The sequence below is a fragment of the Stegodyphus dumicola genome, chromosome 6 (assembly GCF_044657685.1).
Source record: "Stegodyphus dumicola isolate Sdum_Otavi_A_Nest chromosome 6, ASM4465768v1".
In the NCBI taxonomy this organism is placed as follows: Eukaryota; Metazoa; Arthropoda; class Arachnida; order Araneae; family Eresidae; genus Stegodyphus; species Stegodyphus dumicola.
In genome coordinates, this window is record NC_140773.1 from 227558600 (window position 1) to 227579292 (window position 20693).

At 31.8% G+C, this 20693-nt stretch overlaps 1 protein-coding gene across 2 annotated transcripts in view; it reads left to right on the top strand.

The window, feature by feature from the left end:
* LOC118192438 (mitotic checkpoint serine/threonine-protein kinase BUB1-like) overlaps positions 1–19103 on the top strand; it is a 31606-nt gene extending 12503 nt beyond the window's left edge. The window contains exons 2-3 of one of the 2 annotated variants that reach the window (XM_035363401.2): positions 3824–3894; positions 15233–19103. In XM_035363401.2, coding sequence (XP_035219292.2) covers positions 15306–18995 — 3690 coding nt within the window. In that variant the 5' untranslated portion in view covers positions 3824–3894; positions 15233–15305 and the 3' untranslated portion in view covers positions 18996–19103. Of the gene's footprint in view, positions 1–3823; positions 3895–9294; positions 9315–15232 lie in introns of those variants that run through there. The other variant, XM_085819610.1, reaches the window with a different exon arrangement.
* Positions 19104–20693: the final 1590 nt, after the last annotated feature.

Genomic DNA, 20693 nt, shown 5'->3' on the forward strand with positions numbered 1-20693 from the left:
ATCCAGTAAAGAGACTGTGGCAAACTTCAGACTGCAAACAGGTCACGACTACGTGGCACATCATCTTAACCCATTCCCTGCCATGATCCCCATATGGGAATCGCCTACATTTGTATACATTGTGACGTCATGTTGCACCTGGGTGGTCCCTTACGGGTGATCATGCTTTCCTGAAGATTGCAACTAAGGGTAGAAATCGTAAACAAGCACGTGGACTCAGTTAGTTGAGCTCATGAGTTTATTTTTCTTGCTCTCTAGTTACTTTTCAAGAGAAAAATAATACGGTTTTTTAGCACAAAAAAGTTACTTAGGAACAATTATTTTTGTTGTACTGAACTTCCCTTCACTGGTAAATAATTAATGTATTTATATATTATTTATCCTCATACTGTAATTTGGATGGGTACAATGAACCTAGATATATCGATCCCCATTTAGGGATCATGGCTGATACTGACTAAAATTGTAAAAAAAACTCTTTTTCTTTTTTTCCAGGAAATGTCGCGTAAAAGATATCTTTCTTTAAAAGAAATTATAAATTCTAATGATTTTTTTGCATCTGACAATAATAGCCCCATAGATATTGTTGAAATTCTACCAGAGTGGGTTGATGAGATTTCAGATAATGAGGACATGGATGACAACGTAATTGATGATGAAGAACCACTTGATGTTCCCGGGTGTGTTGAAATTCACTGTGTGGCAGGATTTGAGGAAAGTGTTTTAGTGAATGAAACTGAATCTTCAGCAAATGAAGTAACAAAAGGTACCGGCTTACCACCTGCTAAAAAGAGAAAAGAAGTATTGACTTCCAATTGGAAAAAGAAGCAACCCAAGTACTTGAAACTATATGAAAATTCTGACGTTATAGAGACAAGGCGAAATGATGTCATTAGAAAACTTGGGGGAAAATTCCCGGTAGAGTGTTTTGAAATACTTTTTGATAATGAAACTGTCACCTATATTGTACAGCAGTCTGTAATATACGCCATACAGAAAAACAATCATCAATTTCAGCTTTCTAATAACTGCCTAAAAAAATTTATTGGAATACTTCTTTTCACTGGCTATCATTCACTTCCGCAAGAACAATTATATTAGTGTGAAGATGAAGACATGAACATTCTGTGTGTTAGAGCATGCATGAGTCGGAATAGGTATTTGGAAATTAAACGGTACCTACATATCAGTGACAACTCCGATCTAGAAAGGATTCCACTAGGTGAACGTGATAACCTCTTCAAGATTCGCCCATTGATTTACAAGCTGAATGACAAATTTCAACAATTTGGGTATGTCTGAAAGTTTGAGCATTGACGAACAAATGATTCGTTACTCTGGACATCACTACCTCAAACAATTTATACGTGGTAAGCCAGTGCAGTTTGGGTTCAAACAATGGGCTATCTGTGGTTCACAAACTGGATATTTTTATCACACTCAAGCGTATGAAGGCAAATCAAAGAAATTAGGAGATGATGAAAGCATTAGTGGGCTTGGAACATATGTTGCCCTTCAGATGGTATCTATTCTTCAGACACCAAATGCTCATAAAGTTTACTCTGACAATTTTTTCACAAGATTTTCTCTGATGAAAAATTTGCAGGATATTGACATTAGAGCAACCGGAACTGTTTGATTCAAGAGAATGAACAACTGCCCTATTGCAACAGACAAAGAGATAACAAAAAAAGAACTACAGATTTGATTCCCGTAATGAAATTTTAGCTGGCACGTGGAATGACAATAGTTGTGTAAGGCTTCTGTCTAATCATGAAACTATCGAACCAATATCAGAGATGAAGCGATGGAGTAGAACAGAAGAAAGAAATTCAAGTACCACAACCCAAACTGATATCAGAATATAACGAATACATGAGTGGATTTGGGATATACATTTGGGGATCGGACTTAAATTTAAAATTTCTGAAAAAACATTAATGCATTTATGAGAAAAACATGTTTTTCTTATTATTTAGATGTAAATTAACAGAAATAAAATAAAAATTGATGAAATAAAAATTTGGCAGTTAATGGGTTAATAAAATGGCATCATTCCATCTAGTATATGCCAGATTTACAATTCAGGCATTATAAATGCAGAGCGTCTTCTTATATGCCCAGAACTAGATAAAGAGTATCAGAAACATGGTTAGATAAGTAAACTGTATTGGTAATGTCAAAACTTTCATGAACTCCTTGTAAAGACTGAATCTCTTATGTTCTTTTCCTTGCCATTTAAATTTTTAACTTTTTTACTTTTGTTTCCATGTTCATTTATTCTGATTCTTTATAAATGTTTGTCCTTTTTTTTTTTATTATTTATCATTGTTCTTGTGTAATACTTGAGCTGTTTTATATGGATTGATCTTTCCAATAAAGCCATATGTAACTACAACAACATTACAAAAATGGGTTCTAATAAGGAATGTGTTCACCCCTAGCTGTAATACATTGGTGGCAGCGGCGTTCCATGTTGTCAATTACGTTGTTCAGTGAAATGGGAAGCAACAACCAGACACGGAATAATCCTTGTTCAAGCCCATCTAACGACTTCGGAGGAGGACTTAGCAGCAGTATATGGGTGGACATAATTGATCGAGGATCTTGACTCGATATCACACACTGGTCTAAGTTACAGGGAACACATATGACTGCCGAGAGAGATCCCAGCCCAAACTATTATTCCACCACCTCTGTAATTGTGTCTCCACAATGTGTAATTGGTTGTATCTGGTGCATTTTCCCCTCCAGATCAGCTGACGACCTGAATCACTTCAATGTGAGCCTGGACTCATCTGTGAAGAGGACAGATGCCCATTGTTGACTGGTAAAGGAGACGTGTTCTCTTACCCAACATAAACAGTTACCTCTGTGTCCTTGGTTCAGGAGAACACAAACAACTAGTGGTCTTGCATACAAACCTGTATTGTGCAGGCAACTGCACACTGTAATAGCTGAGATTCTTGTTCCTGTTGCTGCTAAATGATCTGACATTCTTTTGTACATTTTTGTAAATAATCCTCAGCTCAGTAATGAATAACATTACTGAGCCTCTCCTTCAGACTGAAAGAGCTAAATAAAGGTCTCCTGCAGGTGTTGTTACTTTAGATCTGCCTGGAACATGTATTCCAGACACAGAATCCTCATATTCAAACTGATTCCATAGTTGGTGGACCACACTGCGAGAGACATTAAGACATCTAGCAGCATCAGCTTGTGACATCTCCATTTCTATCCATCCGATCGCCCACCACCTCAATGAATCGGGCAAACAACTTCTCCTGGACATTGATAGATTCTCCTGGATATTGTCGACAAAACTGCTAATGACAGTTGAAGATTAACAGTGAACAAAACTTAACAATTTTTGCTTTATTTCTCCAACCCCTATATAAGTATTCCTTCTATCAAATAAAAGCGGTAGCTATTGTTTTTGCACATATTTTTTTAAACTTCGTTACTATCATGCATATAAACTGTGAATTTAAATGTCACTGGCATTTTTATAATGGTGAGCCTTCAAAAACATGCTGTTCCTTAATTTTTGAAAGGCAGTGTATTTCATCCCTATTTGCTAATACTCCTTAATTTTGCTCATTAATTGCCCTAAAAAAATATAATTTCCATATGCAGAAGTGTGTGCAAATCCTACAGTTGCTTTGTATCCTAATGCAATCACTGAAATTAAAAAAAAAAAAAAAAAAAAAAAAAAAGAGTTTATAAGTGGGTTTATAACTGGTTTTTGAGATAAGTACCTAATTAAAATGTAAAATAACTATAACTATATATATATATATATATATATATTTTTTTTTTCCAGATTTGAGACATAATTTCTTTTTCTTCTGTAAAATATCATCCAACTGTGCTGAGATAGTTGTGCCAATAAAAGCAAGTATCTGTTTTTCTATGAAATAATTTAGTAACATAACATGGCTAGATTTTGATTGTGCCAGATAGGGAATTTTTTTCATGTTTGATATTAAATTTTATAGTTTGATTTGTTTATACCTTACTTCTATTTTGTTTTTTGAGTTTTAGATAAATAATTTAATATGTATGTATGTAAAATTTTAAAAATGAACAAAAGAATTTTAACTTTCCTTCTTAAGTGTCTTCTTTAATTTGGCTCTTTGCTTTTCTCTCCTAAAAACTGTAATATGCTTATAATAAACTTCTCTAAATTGCATCATTTCAAAATTAAACCTTGTCATATTATCCTTAAATAATACCAATCGTGCAGATACTTATGTAACACTTTTCAAGTAATAATCTTTAAAACAATTTACAAACTGAACCTAAATTAGCTAATTGGAGTAAAATTAAAGCATATTTAGATTATTCTTAACCAAATACTTATGCTGCACATTTCACATTTTCTTCTCTGCTTCTTTGTCTTGCCAGCTTACTGTTTGCTGCTGTTCTTTCTTCAATTATATTACGAAAATGTAAATGTATTCGTGTGACTTTTAAGAAGTGTGCTGTTCACATCAATTTAACTGTGGCATTAAGTCCAGCGAGTGAGCAGTGCTATTCATTTCTATTGAGATGGCTAATTAATCGATCTTCTGTGAAGGTTCATAGGAACATCTTCACTTTGGTTGGGATGTGAAGAGGTGACCTGTCTTGCACGAACATCATTGTTTCGAGGACATTATGTTCCAGAAAGTGCGATATCACTTTCTTCTGCAACAGTTACAAGTATCATTTTCCAGTAATTGAGCAGGTCTTCCAGTCAATGTTTGCACAGTATTCTTCAAAGAAAAAAGGGTCCACAATAATGTATGCAGTAAAGCCACTCCAAACAGTTAAATGCAGTGAATGTAGGGACTCTTCAATATATGCACCTGGATTCTTTGTCCAGATTCGTCAGTTATGGGTGTTAACTGTTCCATGTAATGAAAAATTAGCCTCATCTGTCCACAAGATATTGAGAAGCCTTTGGATTATCGTCAATTTAAACAAAGATCAATTTGTGAACACATACAGCTTAGCTTTATCATTTGATAAGACCTGATGCACTGATTGCAGCTTGTAAGGGTACAATTTTTAAAACACCTTGAAGGATGTGGAATACTGATGACTCCAGTGTTTTATGCCACTTCTTCAGCATCACTTTCTGCACTTGGTGAATGTTCTCTTAGACTGTCCATCTGCAAAGTCACATTGCTTTTAAATAATTTTAAATAAAGTGCGTAAATCACATTTGGCGTTATTATCGCTTGTAACAAATATGCCAAATTTCAAAATGTGCCAATATGTAAATTCATGTTAGCTTAGGAAATTTTGAGTAAAAAACTCTTAATTTTTTGCAGATATGCTTAGAAGTACATCTACTTTAAGATGATGGTTCAAAATTTGCAGGTTATATTAAAAAAAATTTCAAAAAATTCAGAAAAATTATTTAAAAATATAAATTTCAAAAGTTAATCATAAAAAATAGGCAAATTTTGTGTCAAATTACCTATATTAAAATAATGCTATATATAAATCTAATACATATCCTAAGTCGCGCTTTTGAGACATGAAAAATGCAAGTTGAATTTTGTTAATCAGCAAAGTAGAACTGGATATATAGAACTGTTCCTTTTTTTTTCCCCCTTTCTTTTTTTTTTTTCTTTTCTTTTTCTTTCTTTTTATTTTTTCCTTTTCTTTCTTTTTTTATTTTTGTGGTGTACATCTGTAAATAAAGCGTGTAACAATGCCATTAAATGCTGAAAATTACTTCTTTTCAGTTTTAAAATCTGCAGCTTTTAATGCTGCTTTTTGCTTTCATGCAAGAAGTATACTGCCATATTTAATTTGAAATTAATCCATGCTGATCTTCCAATTCATGATTAAAGATATTCATATCAAATAACAGCTGCCATAATTGGTACTATTCCGTTAAAGCAGCGTCAGTTAAAAATGAAGAAAAGTGAGAAGAAAATAATGCTACAATAACATGCCAAACATCGTGGCTCAAGATTTCCGGTTTTCATTTGAAATATTATCACATTATTTTTTTTTGCCATATTTCGCCATTGTTTTCTAATATGATGGACTACACTGTTTAGAAATTACCTAATGTCAAAGAGACTGCCATAAGATTCCTGCAGGACAAAGGAACAATTCATAGCAATTGACTTTGTTCTCAAAATCATTCGATGCAGTTAACTTTTGACTCAAACAAAGCTCCTATATGGCGTTATTACATATATTCTTGCTGTGGGAAAAAAAAAAAAAAAAAAAGGATTGAGAATCCAAACACGTTTTGAAGGCTCACGTCTTTCTTTCCACAGTGCTGTATATTTTATCTATCTGTGGTGTCAGGAATTGATGTTGACTGAATTTTGCTAACTTCAGTTAAAAATCAGTCATAATAGTACATTAGAATATCTACTTGAGGGAGCTATGTGCAAGTAGTTTGATGTCTTGTAAAAGAAGGAAAATCGGCAGAGCAAAATCATAGAAACTGACAAGTCTTTTCACACACGCACACACACACACACACACACACACACAAAAAAAAAAACATTGTACATGTTTTTTCGGAACGATGACTACTTAGGGGTTTAATGTAAAGAATGTTTTCTGGTCGCTGTTCCCGATCGTTGTGCTATAATGACTACCATTCAGGAAAACATTGCAGATGACAGTATAATATTTTCTAGACTGTTAGAAAGGATATAAGAAAGAGGAATTAAGAAATGCTGAACATTTTACTGTGAATTGCAGTTATAATTTTGTTGACCCCGAAACTGGATGCTGTACCTAAACTGTGGAGCGATTGTAGGGCAGAGCTAAGTGGAAAAATAAATTTCAGTGGGGCACTGCTCGCCACCATTTAGAGTCATATTTGATGGAATTTATGTAGTGTCAGCTATATTAAAAAAATGAAATTTTTCTATAATTTTGAATGATACAGTCAAAAGTCGTTAATTTGGACACCCATAATCCGGAATGATCTATAATCCAGACCTCAAAGCTACAAACTTTCTGCGCATGCGCATAGGCATTTATGCATGCGCGTAAGACCTTTACGGCTGCGAATATGCGTGTGCGCGCTTAACGTATAACGGACGGTATAAGCTAAGCGCTAAAATTATCTAATTCAGTTAATGTTGCAGATTGCGTTGTTCCTTAATCTTCGAATTGGATCCGGCTTATTATTTTTATTTGTTAGAGCAATTTTATAAAAGTAAGCTTGAACTTTCATAAAAGTAAGCATCTGATTGGACTATTTTTTATTCTTCTTCTTTTTTTTTCTTTAACTGCGAACTAAGCGGGGAAATTCCCTTTTCACTCAGTTACATGTGTGCACTTGATAGAGTAATGTAACGTTTTTCAGCTTTGTGAGATATCCATATTAAATCTTTATATTAATAATCTCTGCTGTGAATATTTAATTTGTAACTTGCACGTTGTATCCCTGAGAGTTGCAACATAATAAATTTGGCGTCCGCGACTTTATATTTTTGGATGAAATATGGATGTAAAAGTTTTGAAAGCAAAACGAAAGTTGCTGAGAACAGCGTTTACGGTATGCTGCAACGATATAGCTCAGAAGATCGAAAACAAAAGTTTAATAAGTGACGTTTTTAAGTTTATAAGTTAAAAAAGTTTTTTGTAAATTTTATGCCTTTTAGATCATAATTGCTCTTTATTTCATAAATTACGGTTTCATATTTTTAATTTTATAATTTCTGCATGCCATCTTACTAGATTTAAACTGATGATCTATAATCCGGAAAAATCGATAAGCTGGAATCGGCGAAGTCCTGACGAGTCCGGATTAACGACTTTTGACCGTATTTGTAATTTTATTCCGTTAAGATTGAATATATTCTAGATTGAATTTCCTTTTGTTTTATGATTTTTATTAATATGTAGAACATTCTTTATGCCACCTGTTGAGATTAAATTTCGTTTTGTTATTTTTTATTTATACATAGTATACCCTAGATTAAAAAACAAAAAACAGAAATTTACTTTCCTTAAAAATTAAAAAATTGAAATTTTTGAAAATGTACTCTTTACAGAAAAGTTTTTTTTTTTTTTTTTTTTTTTTTTTTTTAGTTTTTTGAACTCTGTTATTATTTTATAATTATATACTTGGCAACAATTGGCGCCTCCCCCCAAAAGTGGCACATATTATTTAACTGACGCCATTTTAACAGAATAGTATGCCATAATCTATAATGCAGAAACCTATGATAAGTTGAATGATATTAAAAAAGCAATAGTATATTTTAATTATTGTATTTAATTTACACACTGAAATTTAAATTTACTGAGACTAATTATATTTAATGATATAAATAAAATGTCATAAAATTACAGGCCATGATATAGCATTTATATAATTATAGTTTAAAAAATATTAATGAAATATGATATTGCTGCTATACATGCATTATGAGAGTCTACCATTTTCCATGTCTGATGGATGTAGCATTTCTAACATTTTAGAAAGATTAAATTTTCTGTATTAGAGAAGGTATGTGTAAAAGTAAAGTAAATTGGAGGACAAAAAGTGTACCTTTCTGAAAAGGAAATCCTGCATGTAATGATCTTTTCAATTTTTCTTGACTGATTAATTTTCTTTTTTTTTTTTTTTTTTTTCTTTTTTTTTTTTTTTTTTTTTTTTTTCAATTGCATTATGTCCACTGCCAAAGTTTCTTCAAAAAATAAATATGCAAGTAAACGTCTTATGATTATTTCTTAATAAAACATGTTGAATTACAGTCATCTCAGATCTTTTCAATTTTTCTTGACTGATTAATTTTCTCTTTTTCAATTGCATTATGTCCACTGCCAAAGTTTCTTCAAAAAATAAATATGCAAGTAAATTTCTTATGATTATTTCTTAATAAAACATATAGAATTACAGTCATCTCATATTGGATCCTCAAACACTGACCATAGTCATTTTCCTTTGTATTTTTTCAATTTTATTTAAAAGGGGATATTAAAAAATTTTCCTTGGTGGAAAATCATTTTTAACGCAGTATAATCAGTGTTTTTCAAAAACATTTTATTGTTATATGACATAAATTTTTGCTTTAAATATTTTGTCATTCTGCTACCCCATCATACTACCGCCCATATACCAAGATAAAAATAATGAATAAAAAATTTCAGATTTATAATTTAAACATTACTAGCCATTTTATCAAAAAGAAGAAAAGTTTCTTTTTGATCCAATAAAATAAACAACTGTTTATTACAGTTATAATCATAAGTATGTTCTGTGTTGATAGACCTTACATTTTTTTTTTTTTTTTTTTCTTTTCAGTTTAGGTTTTTAATCGATGTGCACTTTCGTCCATGTAGGTATTTTTCTCATAAGTAATCATCACGGTGGTTTTGTTTCTATGTGTGTGTATGCTTTTTGTCATGTGCATTTTCGTCTAGTAAACTTTTGTTGGAGAGTTTATGAAATTACCTTCATATTCTTTTACATTTTCCTTCCTTTTATATTCTGTGTATTACTAGAGGTTCAGGTACCAATTTTCAAGTAGGGTTGTTTTGTATTAGCATTCATATGTTTACTGAATTTTAAAATGATGTTTATTTTTAAGTAACATTTTCCAACCATTTCTCAATTTTTTTTTATTCCAATATGATGCAAGACCTTGTATGAAGACCATCTGTGATAACTCTATGTATAAAAAGTATTATTTTTCCATTGTATTTATCTGTTTGCATATTAAAATTTTTACAGCCAGAAAAACTTGCATTTCTCTGAAATTCAATACAGTACAAAGTCCGTGATCCGGACATGTCAGGACTTCCAAGATTCCAGGTTTGGAATTTTTTCAGATATTAAATCATCAATTTAAATCTAGGTAGATGGCATGTAGAATTAATAAAATTAAAAGTATGAAATCATAATTTATGAAATAATGAAACATTTATGATCTAAAGTGTTTCAAAGTTTAGAGAAAAAAGCTTAATATTTGTCTACTTAATTAAACATTTCTTTCAAGTTGTTGTGGTTGCTTCATTTTTTGTGCTAATATTTTCTCTTTAATTCTATAGACAGACATAATATCTTGTTCAGTTACAAAGTTCCATTGTTGAAGTCCTGTAATTGCCGTGTCTAGGATTCTGACGAACTTGTCAATCGAAATTTTTTTGTTTTCAGTAACTTTTCTGTCACTTTCTTTACCATCGGTAGCGCTACTTTCTGAATGTAGAACCATACTACAGATTTCGCCATCCGTTAATTGATTGATGATTGGGGCATTGTCATTGCAATGAAAAACTTCTGTTATATCATCTTCATTTATTGCTGCTTCTCCACATTTCTTTAAAATTTCCATTAAATGGAAAATTTAACCTTTGGTTTGTAATATCTGAAAACCTTCAATTTCATAGTTATCATCTTCATCATCCTCACCATGAAATATAGTAGCTGGCCATAAATTATGCTGAGTATTTTTTGAAGTATCTAGAGACACATCCTCCCACAATCTTGCGATTCTCCACACAGTAGATTTTATGCTAAAACATTTAAAAAACTCTTGACTAGTTTTGCCATTATTCAAGAAATTTAACATGAATTTTAAAAATGCTACTTTATAATTGTGTTTCAGTGCACACGCTATTCTAATATCAATAGGCTGAATGATGGATGTACAATTTGAAGGAAAGAGTAATACGGATTCATTTTCTTTCACTAAATCTTTAAGTATGAGCTGTGCATTCATCTGCAATAACGGCAACTTTTGCATCATCGGGTAAACCAATTATTCATTAACGTTCATGTCATCCATGCTGTTTTATTTGCACAGTTTATAACGGTGAAAATCTTTACTTCTTTAAATACTAAAGATTGTGTATTTTTCCCAATTATGAAAAGTGTGTTCCTGCAGCATTTGTGCATGCGAAAATTGTTAATCTCGCTTTGGAATCATCGACACCAACTGGAACCTTTTCTGTTGAGGTCGCCAAGGTATTTCTGGAGATAACATTTCACTATTAATGAGTTCATCTGCAAATAGTTTAGCATCTTTGGTATCAGCTGAAGCTTTATCACCTGAAATTTTTAATTTCTTTATACCACGGTGATTTTTAAATTTGAGGAGCATCGTCATCACAATGAAAAACTCCTTTTATATCATCTTCAGTAAAATCCTAGTATATGGTACGGCCTTGGCGCGATTTTGAAAATTGTTGCCTATACCAAAATGATTTGTTTACTACTACTCATAAATGCTGCGTTTACTGCTCATCATGAAGTCACCAAAAGTAGCCAAATCCCGTGTCCCAACATTTCTCTATAAAAGCCGTCAATTAGAAAATTTCACCATATGTTTGCGATATATTAAAACCTTTAGATTCACAGCTGCCATCATAAAATTTAGCTATCGTTCACTATACATATTTGGCTATGTATCATGAGACTGGGGACTTAAATGCTTCTACCGTGCACTGAGACAATTTAAGCCTGAATTGTATAAGGTTAGTTATTTATTATACTCACATCTATTCCTTGCACGTGCTTAAGGCTTATCTGAGTACTGAATAAATGAATTCCCACATATACTTAAGGTTTATTGAGGGCTGGCACTAGAAATATTTCCTGCCTGATGCAGTCTCTGTGGGTCCTAAATTCTGCTACCAAGCACCTCCCTTTGTCTTCCCTAAATTCTGCTGCTCGGTGCTGCTTCTGGGTTTATGCGAATAATAAATCAGTTATTCTTAATTCAAATAGCACTAAATATATTCTTTTGGCCTATGAGTCTTATTAACAAAATCTGTTTTTAGCATATGGAGAGATATTTTTGTTAAATTTTTCCTGTCAACATTTCTTAGTGCATTTAACCACCTGTGCTACGACAAAACTTCACGGTTGCGGTGCCAGGTGCTAAAATATAACAAGCGATAAAGTGTCTCATTTACACCACTCCACGTCTCCGAGTGCAATCCAGAGCTGTAACTCGAGAAATAAACAATCTCGTTTTTAGGCGACGTGTGCACCACGTTATTTTCATTTTTACGTGCGGTTTGAGACAAAAGCATGTGTTGATAAACATGCAGGGATGAAAGCAAAATATAATAAAAAATGATTTGCCAGGTTGTTGGCATGAGGGATATAAAATATTAGTAAGTGTAAAATCAACATTTCTGTGTTTCGGTTTGAGCTGTAGTATGCAAAGCAGATGCGCAGCTACGGAGCCAAATTATTGCTCATAGAAATTTAAGTTAAAATGATCCTTTCTTCAATAACAATATATTTTATTTAGTGCTGAAGTGAAATTAAGAATTGGAACTCTCTACATGTTTTATTATGCCTGGGGGGGAATCAAATGTGCATACGTAAAGCACACGCACAATAAATAAATAATTAAAAGAAGTTAGGAGTGACTTTGAGGTCCAGATTTTAGATCATTCTGGATAATGGATGTCTGGACCTCAGACTTTGTATTATATAATTCATCAATTCTAATATTTCTGATTGTGCTGCTGTAATTTCATATGTCATTTATGCCAAGTACAGTCAAAAGTCGTTAATTCGGACCTCAAAGCTAAAAACTTTCTGCGCATGCGCCGCGTTGACACATGTGCATAGGCGTTTACGCGTGCGCGTAAGACCTTTACGACTGCGCATATGCGTGTACGCAAGCGCAGAATACGTTTTCGCCTGCGATTTTTATGTATAATGAACGGTATAAGCTAGAATTATCTAATTATCTATTTCAGTTAATGTTGATGATTGCGTTGTTCCTTAATCTTCGAATTGGATTCGGCTTATTATTTTTGGCAGACTGTAAGAGCAATTTTATAAAAGTAAACTTGAACTTTCGATTATGTCAAATAGAATTTCCGATGCTGGAGCTCCCAAAGGATCTACAAAACGAAAGTATGTTTCGATGTCCATCAAACAAAAAGTGTACTTGCTGCAAAAAAATGGATTAAGACATGAAGAAGATGACAGAGAGGTTAGTGAAAACGAAAAAATTTCGTTTGACAAGTTAGTCGGTATTCTCGGCACAGTAATTACGGGACTTGAACAGCGGAACTTTGTAACTGAACAAAAAATTATGTCTGTTTATAGAATGAAAGAGAAAGCATTTTCACGTAAAACGAAGCAACTTAAACAACTTACATTGAAAGAAATGTTTAATAAAGTAAACAAGTAAATATTAAGCTTTTTTTTGTAAATTTTGATACCCTTTAGATCATAATTGTTCTTTATTTCATAAATTACGGTTTCATATTTTTAATTTTAGAATTTCTGCATGCCATCTTACAAGATTTAAACTGATGATCTATAATCCGGAATCGCCGAAGTCCCGACGAGTCCGGATTAACGACTTTTGACTGTATTTAAATATGTGTGTAATAGATTGGAGGGTAGTTTTGTTTGTTTTCGTGTGTACGTGCGTGCATATGTGTGTGTTATTAAATAAAAAAAATTAAATTATTATTTTTGGCTCTAAAATTATTATTGGCAGTTAGAGTTTTAGTTGACAGAATCATTTACATCCCCAGGTTTCTGTAAAAGTCATATACAGAGTAATCTGGAAATGAAACAATCCAGAGAAGTTTGTTAAGCCATTCCTATTTGTAGAATAGAAAGGCAAAATACCCAAATTAAAATTCAGCATTCTGGGGCTACTGCAAATTTGAATTATAATTTTTATTTGCATATTTTTATATTACATCCAGTGTCGCCATATCGTGCAATTTTTTTTGCAAATTTGCGACTTTTGACTTGTGCTACTCAAATTTTAATACTTGTGCTACTAAAATTTTAATATTTGCGATTTTGCGGAATTTTCGCAACATCCATAATTTTTTAATGCTTTTTTTTGTAACTTCAAAGATTTCTTTTTTAATATATCGTAAAATGCTTTTATGTTAAAATAATGTATCAGTTGAAAATAATTTATATTAAGAAAAAGTTTATTTAGGCTTAAATAAAAGTTGGCGTGTGGCAATCTTATTAACATGTGGGCTTTCCTTTACAAGGCTGCACAGCCTGATGTCAGTATAACGAGAAAAGGGTTAGGAAAGTAAGTGAAAAAGGTAAAAAGAAATTTTTAAAAATGTTTCGAAACTTCTCACCACCCTCACTCGAAACCTCGTGTGATTTATTTTTCAGTCCCCCTCAGTTCTATGGTGATAATGAATCAAACCAAAGAACTTGCAGCTTTCGTGCCATATATTCGGTACCTAAACAGATAAAGAAATGAAATTAATACTCCTGATAGTAATATTGCTAAGAACTAAGCAATAGAAATGACTTAAAAATCAAAGCAAATTTTGTAAATAACAAAGCAAATAATTTAACAATGAAAGAACAAGGCTTTCTTAAGTAATCAGAATCTAAAACAGATCCATCACACAGAATAGAAAACTCACTGAAAAGCATTCCTCAATTAAAAGGTTAAAAAAACAATGAATTAAAAAACAAAGCTGTCAGTTCAAAATTTAGTACAAAAGGGCTAACAGTCTAAACGTGAGGAATCTTTTAACAGTGGATATCCACAAATTAATTTAAAACTAGAAGCCTAAATTAAATGAGAATTAATTTGAAAAGAAATGGATATTTAAACAATTGAAAATGAGCAATATAATTTTAAAATTTCAAGCGAAGATAAATTAAAAAGATCTAATGTAATACAGTCTGTAACTTACAGAACCAATAGTCGGTAAATTTGTGATAACGTCATAGGTAATGTGAGTATGCATAAATATGATGTCACAAAAATCACGTGATTGCTGGCATCATTTGCGATTTTTGCGACTTTTTTAGTCTTCTTTTGCTACTTTAGTTGAAAATTTTCTGGTAACACTGCTTACATCTGTGTTTAAAAATTATTACAGACAATTTTATTTAATCCCATGAAGATAAAAAATAGTAAACTTATTTTATGTAATTGGATCATATGAAAAATATTTATAACAGAAACAACATTAAGTGCTGTATCAAAAAAAAAAATGTGTAATATATGTCATGTTAGGTAACTCTGTAAGACAACAGTACTAAAAATTTGTAAGTATCACCGCACTATTACTTATAACTTAATTTCTTAATATTTTTGTTCATTCCCTTTAGTTATGCTAGCTGTGTTTGAGCTCTTAAATTTTAGGGTTCTGTCTAGTCATATTTGCATCAGACCGTGAGTAACATGAATGCCCCCTGCACCAGAATATGTTGTAATTAGTAGTGTGCAATTTATGATGTCAATAAACTTTGTTTGATGGCTACAATAATTTTCTTTTTTTTCAACAGGAGAATTTCTATTACATGAGATCTACAAAACAGCAATAAATATACACCACTTATCTGATGCTCTAAGCAAAATATGGCCACTTCAAATGAAGAGTGGGAAGTTTCAAAAGAGAACATTCGGCCAATACAGCGAGGAAGGAGGCCTAGTAAGTTAAATGCATGTCTAACACTCCATCCTGATGATGTTATTTTAAAGCAGCGTGATGTGTTTGAAAAAGAGTTAAGGATATATTCCGGGGATGATCCTCTTTCTGTGTGGCATAAATATATAAAATGGATTGAACAGAATTTTCCTAAAGGAGGCAAAGAAAGTCATCTTGAACAGCTCCTTCAGCGCTGTTTGTCTATAATGAAAAATGAATCAAAATATTATGACGATGATCGATTTATTGATATATGGCTAAAATTTGCAAATATGTCTTTACGACCAATAGATGTTTATAATTATATGTACAGCAATAATATTGGCTGCAAGTCTGCACCATTTTTTATTGCATGGTCTTGGGAATTAGAGCAGCAAGGTAACTTAAAAAAGGCAGATGAAGTTTTATGCGAAGGTTTTAATCGTAAAGTTCAGCCCCTTGAGATGCTTCAAACTAAGATGTGTGAATTTGAAAGGAGAGTGGTAAATAAAATTCACGCATCATCAGTTCAAGAGACTGGCAACACAGAACAGAGTCGTTCTGCATTTGCTTTGCTGAAACCTCAAAAACGAAATTTAGCCCCTGTTTCAAGAACAGGAGATTCAGTTGTTGAAGCCCCTAGGGCAACAATGCTGCTTGGTAAAGAGCAGCCTGTACCAAAAATTACTTCTCAGACTAAGGCAATCCCATTCAAAATCTATAATTCTGAAAATATTGCACCATCCCTTCCTGTTAAAGCTGAAAGCAGTGAACCATTTATTTTACATTCTGAAACCTCTAAAGAGAATGAAAAAAAGCCAGCCAAATGGAATAAAGTAAAATTCAAACCAGTTTCTAAAACATCTGGTGAATTTAAAGAGCCTACCTTTAAATTACATTGCGATGATACGGCCCAGCTGCCTAAAACACCCAGATTAGTGCCTAGAGTATCAAATGTACTTGGCATTCGCAGTGAAGATGAAAGCCCACCAATTGCTTTATTTGAACAACCTGATTCATCAAAGGTTCCCATGTATGATAAAAATAAAGTTTATGGAGGTGCTGAAGAATATTCTTTAGAAGAGATTCGAGCTGCAGCATGGTTTGAGAAAAAGCAAAAAAATGAATTGGCTTCACAGGAGACAGTACATGTAGAATGTCGGAAAAGGGAAAGAGAATTGCAAAATAAAGTGCAGAATCTGGAGGAACAGATAAAATATCTTTTTTCTTCTGTATATTCTCAGTATCAACAGATGTGTGATAATTGCAAAACAAAAAGTGATGCACATAAAAATGAATTTGGAGTTGTCAGACATAATATTAATTGTAACTCTTCACAGTTAGATATAGTTTCTAATGTAAAAGTTGGAAAGGATTCTGAACATTCCACTAAACATTTCATGACTGTAGAAAATTTACCTTCAAGTAAAACATTTGTAAGCAAAAGCAACACAAATGAACTCTTCTCAGGAAAAAGTTCCCAATCAAAAAGCTATATTGAAGCTGAAAATATGGTGCGAGATTTGTATAATGGAACATTCACGAATATAGCTGATGCAGTATTAGTTACTGATTTACAGGAAAGTAATGATGGTTCCAAATTGGCTTGTTTAGATTCTGAGCCTAAATATTCACATATTTTGCAAAATAAAATTTCTTATAATGAAGTTAAGTTTGATTGTGGTGCAAAAAATACCGAGAGTAAAAACTACAAGAACTCGCTGCCATTTACTTTTTATCATGATCCAACAGAAATTATTTCCGAGTCTGCTAGCATTAATATTAAAAATCAGTGCAGTTCTAAATCGCAAACTGCTAAATCGGAAGATTATGGACGTCCGTTTGAAAAAGATCTAGCAATAGAGGATGTAGAGAACATCCCACCAGAAGGATATGTTCAAGAATCAGAAAAGCGGGAATTAGCAGGAATCTTAAAGCCTTCAGTAAATGTATTTTACATACCACTGGAGGAACAAGATGCACAAGAAGAATCTGATCCTGAAGATGGTTGCATTTATAACAACTATCATCCATTGCAAGATGAAACATTAGTTCCACCATGTAACACAGAACAATTCACAGCAGCTACGTTTCTTTCCTCGACCCCTTGTCCTGGTAAGCATAATAATAATGCATCAGGATCCGAGGCAATGGTAGATGGCACTGCACATAGTATGCAACATAGTGACCCAGCATCAGAAAACAGAATATCTGTCAACACACAATGTATCTCAGATGTGCTGAATAAGAGCAAACTAAATAAAATGGAAGGAAAGTCTTCTATTAAAGATCAAAGTACTTTACAAAGATTCATTAGTGGTCGTCTTAGTACCATTATGGAGACAAGCCGAGACTGTAATAGTAAGTCATCTTCATCTTCAAATGGTTCTCCAAGTATTATGAAATTGAGTCAGTTAGATCAGTACTCTATATTTCATAGTAATAATAATCTTTCTTCAAAAATAGAAGCAGCAAAGCAACCAAGTAATCTTACACTTAACTCAAAACCATCAACTGGTTTTCCTGATACAATACCTGAAAAGGGCAATGAATTACCTCCAGTAACTTATGCTATTATAGATGATGAAAACTTAGACCCTTTTGATATTAAACTCCAAAATAAATTATTAGAATCTCTAAAACTGCCAGAAAGCTTTTATAATAACTTTGAAATATCAAATAAACTAATAAAATCAATAAAAGTAGGTGAAAATATTGAAATTGGTAAGGAATTGTATGCCATTGAAAACCTTATAGGTGAGGGTGCTTTTGCAAAAGTATTTGAAATAGAGAAGGTGGGTATGAAAAATTTTGATAGTAATTCGTGCACAAAATTTGCTCTTAAAATTTGTAAAGATAGAAATGAATGGGAGCTTTACATAACTACTGAACTGCATAACAGGCTAGAAAAAATGAATAGTTTACCAGATATTAGATTATCAGTCTTAAAAATAATTTCAGCAGTAAAATGTACCAATGCTATATTTTTCGTAACTGAATTCAGCCACCAAGGAACTTTACTTGATTTTGTAAACTTTTATGGTTCCTTCAACACTAACAAAATTCCAGAATTGGTTATCATGTATTTAACTATGGAACTACTATACATAATGAGCAAAATACACGAGTGTAATATTATTCATGGAGATGTAAAGCCTGATAATATTATATTAATAGAAGATGCTATAAAGATTGATCTATTAGACCATATACCTGAAAAAACTACATTTCTCCGATTTATAGACTTTGGACAAGCAATTGATTTGAGCTTCTTTAAACAAGACGTTTCTTTTAAAACTGTTACAAAGTACAATTGTACTGAAATGATGGAGAATAAACCATGGCTTTTTCAGATAGATTGGTTTGGAATTGCCAACTGTATTCATGTTATGTTATTTTCTGAATACATGACTGTGCAAAAAAAAGATGGCAAGTGGCAGATAGGGAAAAAATTAAAAAGATATTGGGATAACGAACTCTGGGAGCCATTGTTTCAGGAATTACTGAATATACCATCTTGTTCTAATCAACCAAATGTAAAATACTTTATTGATAAGATTATTAGTAAGCTACAGCAGAATGCTTCTAGTTTAAAAATGCATCTGGCTCGACTTATGTGTTCATATACAAAAAAAAAATAAGTAATTTTTATATATATGCTATATTTTTTATCTTCCATAACTCTTTTAATCATTTGTGTAATTAGCATTATATGTAAACATTAAAATATTGTTTTATATAAATCTTCATCCCTTGCATTCTTTAAAATCATACACCATTACCATTATTGCTTATTACAAATTTAATAAATATAAGAGGAGTTAAAAACTGATATGAAGACAAGCATTTCTAGAGACTGTATTAAGTTTTAATTAATTTTGCAATAGAAATTTGTAAAGAAATTTTTACTTTCCCAATTTGTTTCCATATTTAATTAAAACTGATGTTAAAGTAATTCATCCTTTTGAAATAAATTATATAAAATTTTTCAGGCTGAACACAAATTTCTCGCCAATTGAAATAGTGCTAGAACGTATTTTTAGTTCCAAAATTAAGTATGATACTTGTATACCTATCATTTATTCAGTCAAATTATGTTTATGCAAGAAAATAGAAAAATTTAACAGTTTAAATATCCTTTTACTGAAGAGAAAAATAAATAAAAAGATGCCTTTGAAATGTTAAGAAATCTTCTGTAATAATACTTTCTTTCCTCCAAACCTGCTTATTTATTTTTTTCATAATTTGCAAGACCTTTAGTTCTATCTAGGCTTATAGTACTTTTTTTTTTCTTTTTAGCCCAAAGGGCATTAGTCCAGAAGGGCTATTAGTTTCGTTTTGGCATTTTGCATTCATTCACTTTTCAAATTGTTACCACCAAATATTAGAGCCCTGTGTTATATTTAAAGAAGTTAAATAATGAAGAATCTGCATAAATGTATGTATGTTTCTCGCATTGTGATAAAACAATGGTACCTGGAGCCATCAAATTTTGAATAATGTAATCTTCCACTGAATTTGGGCATATGGAAGCCCGAATTTAGAATTTCAAATTAATTTTATTATCAGTTTCATATTTTGTAACACTTTAACAAAATTTTGATTAACAGACTCGACGATTTCAAAGCGAGCAATGGCAATACTGTACGAAACTTAGTCTACAAATTCCATTCACCTACCTCTAGTGATTTTCAGCTTAATTTTTCTTATCAAACTTTATTTGATCTGAATTGAATCTACTGTACATACATGTGGAACATTTTATCAAAAAAATGTTTAATCAATTAATATTTGTATTTAATATTGTTTTACATCAATACACAGGATATTCCTAAATTTACGCATACAATATTATGTATTTAAATTATGAATTTCCTACTCGAGATTTTCTCTATGTAAAAGTGTAACAAAATTACAAAATGAAATCAGCCAAAGAACATAAAATTTTAAATATTTAATTAAATATTAACATATTTACCTCAGAATCATATGATAAAAAGTTCGATAAAATCACTATAAAATAAATTTAAGTGTATCTGGAGTTTTTTTTTGAAGAGGCACCTCCCACTTTTTCATATTTCCAGGCTGACAACTATGCATATGTTATTCCTGAATATTTTAGCTCTGTGTTATCTTGATTAAATAAAGTATACTTATCCCATCATCTGTTCTAATCTTAATGAGAGTACAGACTATAATTTTTTTAAAGTTGATTGCACCATATATTTTTCAGCAATTAATTCAGTCTGAATATATTTTCTATGCCATGATGCATTCTATAACAAAATGTATTTGGAAAGCTAAAATACAAAATCTAAGATGTGGATTTTAAAGTATTA